A 6,414-nucleotide genomic window follows, 5' to 3' on the forward strand; every position below is an offset into this window, starting at 1 on the left:
CATCAAAGAATCTAGCATTGCACCGAATTAGAAGTGCATCGGCAATTCACGCCTCGTTGGGCACGCGCACGCGACAAGTGGGGACGGGACGGGCGCCCGCATGAGCTTGGGTCCTTATAATTTTAGAAGTGTAGAAATCCCACAGATTTTGCACCTTATATTGTTGAGAGTGATCGAACTACGGTTGCGCAAAATCAAATTGTAAAGTGCCCGCTTCTTTAATACAAAGTATTTACTCATTCAAGTTGGATTAGAGGAAAAGGATCAAAGGTAGTGTAATGACTGCATGCTTGTGGGGAGAGGGGCATAAGACTATATGTTTCCTAAAACATGATAATTTAATATAACAAAGTACAGAAGTCACTAATCCACGTGTTGTCTAGTATCTCTTAAGAACACATATTCAATTAGGAATTGTTTGGTTTTCATGGATCGTAGCATCCCCTATCTTCCTCTTCTTCTTGTCTCTCAAAAGTCGAACCTTTATGAAATCATTGTTTCGCTGAAGGGGAAAAACATTAAAGAAGTCTATTGGAAAAGTCCTCGTCTTGTATTCCACACTGCGTTGATAGTTGACACCTTGTGAACTGTGGAACGGGCCGGCTTCGTATGATTTAGTTACTGGGGGGCTTCCGCCATCGCTTTTGTCGATTGTGCTTTAAGGGGAAAAGGTTTTGATGCTTTAAGGGCTTCCATAAAAATTTAGCATTGCAGCAAATTAGAACTTGAAAAAAGATCCACCGTTTAATGGCAAAATAATTCATTGTTAGAATTTCGTCGAAATTATTCCCACAACGAAATATTTTTAATAAAAAAATAATTCAAAAAAATTAAGGTTATGTGCTAACTTCAGACGGAGGATATCTTATGCGAAAGAAGATCGTTTTATTATATTCAAATAAAGTAGTACAATTCCAAATCAACAATAAGATCCAGAAATTACAAACTCGATTACGCAATAGGATGCAAACAAATTATGTCGGAATTTAATCAATCATATCACTTGCGAACATAAAAGTACGGTATGGGAAAGAGAATTTATTGGTGTTGATTTGTGCGGGACTACTTTTCCATGGTACTTGTTTTGACTTTCCCCGATCACAAGCCAACATCGAAGCACACAAAAAGTAAAATAAAGAGAACAAGATCCTTTCGCAGATACTTTCCAAAGAAAGCTCAAGCCGCCGGGTTGCTTGTGCCGCAAGCAACCTTCTGAAGGACCGTAAAGTGGAACTTGCAAGAGATAGTGTCCCAGTACATCCCGATCTCGTCCCCGATGTTCAACTTTCCCCCATTGACGAACAGCTTGCTCCAGCCACCGTTCAGCACGTAGCACCCCGACGATGCCCAGTAGCGGAACACGAGCCGGTGCTCGCCACCTGTGTCCTCGTTTATCACATCGACCTCCATCCCCTCCTTACTCTCGACCTTGCCCACCATCTCCTTCTTCATCCACCGAAGCACATGGGCCTTCACGCAGTCTTGCGGAAGCAGGAGCCGCGACAATTGGTCGAGGTCGCTTTTCGTTAGCTTCTTCCTGATCCTCCACGGGTCGTCGTAGAACACCAACTCCGTGGAGACGTCAGATATATTCCTCTCTGCACAAACAAAGCGGGTTACGTCAGAGGCCGACCACTGCAGGGTTTTCATTTCAGATACGTCATGTGACACCTAAAAAAGTCTCTTTTTGTCTCTTTCCTTCTCTTTCTTTCTTCTTCTCTTTCATTTTTATTTAATAAACTAATCATTTCTCGGAATTATGTATTAGTATAAACCATGGAGGTCGCCATAGGATGAATTTCGTATATTTCAATTGAAGGAACTGTGTTTACATACCTATTTGCCTGAAACGTGGAAGACCAACTTTACGGCAGGTTCTTTTGATGTCCTCTTGAACTTGCTTCCGGTATTCACCACAAGTGAACTTTCTGTAGACGGAGGGCTTTCTGCAGCGCCCGATCTGAGAGCCGGGCGAAGGGCAGAGGGAGAAAGCAACGGAGTATCTTTCCACCTCCCTGTTTTTCTCCACCTTTTGCTCCACACTCCTGTACACGTCATTGCTCCACGCCTGCCCAAAAAAGAAGACGAGCAATTCATACCCGCGTTAATCATTGCTCATTCAAGACACAAGGAAAGTCTGAGCATTGAAGAATTGGATGAGCATTGATTGGATAATCATCGTTTTGAATTTGTGCTTTCTTTTTTTCGTTACCTGAAGAAGGTCTCCAATGCTGACAACGAGAGCGTCACGGATGGGCTTGACCACGACGAATCGGGAGTCCTTGAGGAGCCGGAGGCCTCCTACCTGATCCTGGTAGAGAATGGTCAGGAAGTCACTGTCCGCATGGGGCAACGGCCAGAACCTCTCCGGCGAGAGCGGGCACACCGGGGATTGGATCAGCCGGAGGAAGCACGTGTTGTCGTCGCATTTCTCGTTCAACGTGCTGCGGCCCTGATGCCCGAGGCTCTCCTCTAGGACCCCCGCCAGCGTCCTGGCTAGCCCAAACATGGCGGGGGCCAACGCCCTCATCACTCCACCGAGAGAGGTGAATTGGCCGTGGCAAGAGGGGTCGTAAATCTTCACGAGGGGGACATGGTGGGAGAACTGGGCAGGGGAAGTGCCCCAGGGGGAGGAGTTGTTGAGGAGGCCAGAGCGGGCCCTGGTCTCAAGGGGTGTCTCGAACAGCTTAACCGCCTCCCTCGTCACATTCCCAAGCAGCTCCCTGCTGATCCCATGGTTCACCACCTGGAGGAGTCCATATTTTTTGGCGGCCTGGAATATGTTCTCCTTTGCACATGGCTGACTCAGGTCTATCACTGGGAGCTGATACTCCTGGGGTGTCATCATGTTGGTATTCTGGATTGGAGGAGTTGGGTGAAGTTGGTCAGAAGGGGTGGGTCTGAGTTTGAGCCTATCAGTGCAACGGTGTGTGAAGAGAATGTGGGTTGGCTGGGAGCCGATAGGGTATTTATAGGCGGGGAGAGAAGAGAGAATGAAAGAGCACAAATAGAAGGCGACAAAGCGGGTAAGAGGTGGGGAGCTGCTCCAAGTAGCGACAGTTTGGAATCAGGTACTAATCCAGGTACAGTATATAGAATCGATCGCAGCGCACCCAAGAGTGAGCAGGTAAAGTTCGTACTATATTGTCATGTTTCATCGTCTCAATCCATCAAAATCAACTTTAGCTTTTCGCAAACAGCAATCGGCTTTCCGCGTTCTATAATAGGGGTTTCCAAGAAGCTTTTCTCGATGAACTTTTCCTTTGGGCTTGGAATTACATCGCTTTAGGATTTCTTCTGTATGGTCCATCCTCTGTCCTTCACTAGTCGATATCGATCCCCTTTTGGCTGTCGGTATCTTCTAAAAACCTAGGCAACACCACATGCACAATATTTTCATGGGCGCTCGGAAATCGACGGTAAATTTAGGTGGACTCGTCGACCTAAACAAGTAAACGGTCATGTGATGAGGCACAAAAGCCGACTAAGATGGACCAAATTTGGTCCGACTAGGATAGGATGCAATGACATATACTCCTCATTTAGTTTCGTAATCACAATCTCTGGGACGTTGTGGGGTGCAATCAAAATTGGACTTTCATATCATGCATCATTACTCTTTAGGATTAAGTGATACATGAATCGCCCAATAATTAGTGACCCATTGGTGCTGAATGTTTTCTTAATTATTCACCCCTCATTGGCCTGAAGCGGAGCGGGATTGATATTTCGACGCAGGTCGCCGCCACTGGTGTTCACGATCAAGAAAGAAAAGCTGTCTTGAATGTTATTGCATGTCTGAATAGGGAACAAGTTGAGAGTTAGCTAGGAAGGTGAAAGATGAATTCACTTCCCGGCTCCGATTCTCCTTCTTATCATCGTCAATGTTGGTAACATCAAGAACATAGGACGAAGAAACCATCGATGGTGCTGGCGGGCAAGTTGTCGATGACGTTGGGAGGAGATTTGCGGTGGAGGAAATCAAACATCGACAATAATTAAAAGTAGGTCTAAATATACCTATTGCCGTGCAAGTTTTGTCAGTAAGTCCGAGGATTGGATATAACATGCTTTATCACACTTAATTCTTCCGGTGTCTGGACCACCATCAGCAATGACCGACAGTCTTCTTTGGCCAGTTGTCTAGTCGTCATAGTCGAGAGCAGAAAAAAGACTAAACCGGGGCGCCTTGGCTCTGGCCACGGATCTTTTATTCTCTATAATTGCGTGCGTGCGCAGAAGAAGTGGCCCTACGGATCAAAAACACATTGACCTTTTCAATCGAGCGTTACCAGAATTTCACTTTTTGACCCCGCTTTCTTCCCACTTTGATTTTTATTTTATTTTATTTGCTGAACTTCTTTAGCGCTGGTCTTCTCCGACATGATGACTTAACGAAGCTCAATAGGACATTCTGCAAGTTTAGAAAGAAGACACAAGATATAGAGCTCCAAGAACTAGAGGGACGAAGTAATGAATGATCACATAGCAATTTCATGCCAATTGCAATGTGCAATATGGAGCAACACGAGCTCAATATAATTAACCAACAACACAAGCCGACTTGGTAATCGAATTGCTTTTCGTGTGTGATTTGATCAATTGTGCGGAACATTTTCTTTATATTTGAGCTAATATTATGAAAAGTCGTTGTTATCGTTAATGTTGGTAACATCGGAAACGGTGGACAAAGAGACCTTGGGCTTTCGGTACTTTCTAAGAAGCTACGCGGCACCGCGTGCACAATTTTTTGTATGTAGCGTCTCCTCACTTCCTTTTCTTTCTTGCCCTCGTCCAGGGGGCTGTGCGATTTGCATGTCCTTACAACCTTGATGTCCCTTTGATTAAGTCCCTGAAGAATCATCACCTCTTTATGCTCTGACAGTTCTTGCCTTGTTGGGCACGCGGCAAGAGGAATGGGTTAGTGGACCCGGAGGGCTTCCGTGATCGCTTTCATCAATTGTGCTCTAAGGGGAAAGGTTCCACTAGCATTGCAGCATATTAGAACTTGACAAGATCCACCATGTAATGAAGAAATAATTCATGATTAGGATTTCATCAAAATTATTTCCATAATAAAATATCTTTCACCGAAAGTGACTCTTTTGCTTTTATTTACGGAAACCAAGGTTTAGTGCTAACTCCGAATCGAGGATATCTCATGCAAAAGGAGATCGATCTCTTAAATTCAAACATCACCATACAATTATAAACTGAACTTAATCAATGGCAATATCCAATACTATGTTGGAACTTAATCGATGATACGGCTTGAGAGCATAAAAGTATGACGTTGAAATTTAATCGACAACTCAGCACTGAGATAAAGATACACACTATAATTTAATCGACAATGCAAATCAAGAAGGTATAGCTAAGGAAACTTAAAATACAATACAAGAAATATAATTGAAAGATAGCCTTTTTGGTAATTTGTGCAGGGGCTTCCTTATGGGCGACTGGTGCTATTTATAATGGTTAATGGAAACTGCTTTTTGATGGTTCCTAGTGGTTGCAATCTCCTACGTAACTTCTATCAGTTATCTCCATGTTTCTAAATTTCACATGTACAAACTGCTCCATGACTTGTCCCTTGTGACCAGTGTATACTCCACGATCTTTCTTCTATGTGGTAATTATGCTTTTTCAAAAAGTTGTCTTTGACTTTAACCAACTCGTTGGACAACTTGTTCTTCAAACAATAATCGTTTCCTCCAAAATTGTGTCTCTAGTCCCAACTAATCTATCAGATGACTTAATTCCCCAATGGTAATCGTTCCCTCCAAAACTATGCACCTTTAGTCCTATCGATCTTAAATTTCAAAACAGCCTATGGACATTCTTTTAATAAATATTGCTAATATTCATACTAACAATTATCTGTGATTTCATCCCCATACTTGGCATCCATGTGTGCCAATGTTAATCGATATATCTTAATCCTCATACTCACTAATAAGTTAGCATGCTTGTATAAATATCCACATGGTATGTACATGACCATCTATACCAATCTTATCTCATGTGATATTTACGTGCTTGTGCTAGATAAGTCATACTTTGGATGTCAATAGTTAGCTAATTGACAAACCCAATAAAGTGAACATATTGCATGCATCTCCTTAGTTAACGTTGGATCATATACCGTTTGAATCGCAAAAGAAAATCCTTATCACTTCGTGGGAGGAACAAGCTCTAATCATGTTATTATTTTGACTTTCATCGATCACAAACCAACATTAAAAGAAGAAAAAGAAACCGCCGCGTTGCTTGTGCCGCCAGCAACCTTGCGAAGGACCGTGAAGTTAGTGCTTGGTCCTGTCATTGCCAGAGCGTGTGTGAACAGTAGCGTGGGTTGGGTTGTCTGGTCAAGCGTATTTGAGTTTGTGCTTATAGTAGCTAGTGTTCTTGCTG

General features: G+C 43.3%; 1 protein-coding gene across 1 annotated transcript; it reads right to left on the reverse strand.

Annotated features, from left to right (window-relative positions):
* Positions 1-1,176: 1,176 nt before the first annotated feature.
* On the reverse strand, positions 1,177-2,848 carry LOC139883135 (gibberellin 2-beta-dioxygenase 6-like). The gene is made up of 3 exons (XM_071867348.1): positions 2,213-2,848; positions 1,837-2,068; positions 1,177-1,598 (listed from the first exon to the last, which is right to left on the reverse strand). Exons 1-3 carry the CDS (start codon positions 2,846-2,848, stop codon positions 1,177-1,179), a joined length of 1,290 nt encoding a protein of 429 aa, XP_071723449.1.
* Positions 2,849-6,414: the final 3,566 nt, after the last annotated feature.

Source organism: Rutidosis leptorrhynchoides, unplaced genomic scaffold (genome assembly GCF_046630445.1).
Source record: "Rutidosis leptorrhynchoides isolate AG116_Rl617_1_P2 unplaced genomic scaffold, CSIRO_AGI_Rlap_v1 contig36, whole genome shotgun sequence".
NCBI lineage: Eukaryota > Viridiplantae > Streptophyta > Magnoliopsida > Asterales > Asteraceae > Rutidosis > Rutidosis leptorrhynchoides.

Bases quoted from the DNA above. Each gene is read 5' to 3' on its own strand.
- LOC139883135 (XM_071867348.1), bottom strand. From the start codon at position 2,848: ATGATGACACCCCAGGAGTATCAGCTCCCAGTGATAGACCTGAGTCAG. The intron at 2,069-2,212 runs GTAACGAAAAAA...TTTTTTGGGCAG, and splicing joins GCATTGGAGACCTTCTTCAG to GCGTGGAGCAATGACGTGTA. The intron at 1,599-1,836 runs GTATGTAAACAC...TTGTTTGTGCAG, and splicing joins TCCACGTTTCAGGCAAATAG to AGAGGAATATATCTGACGTC.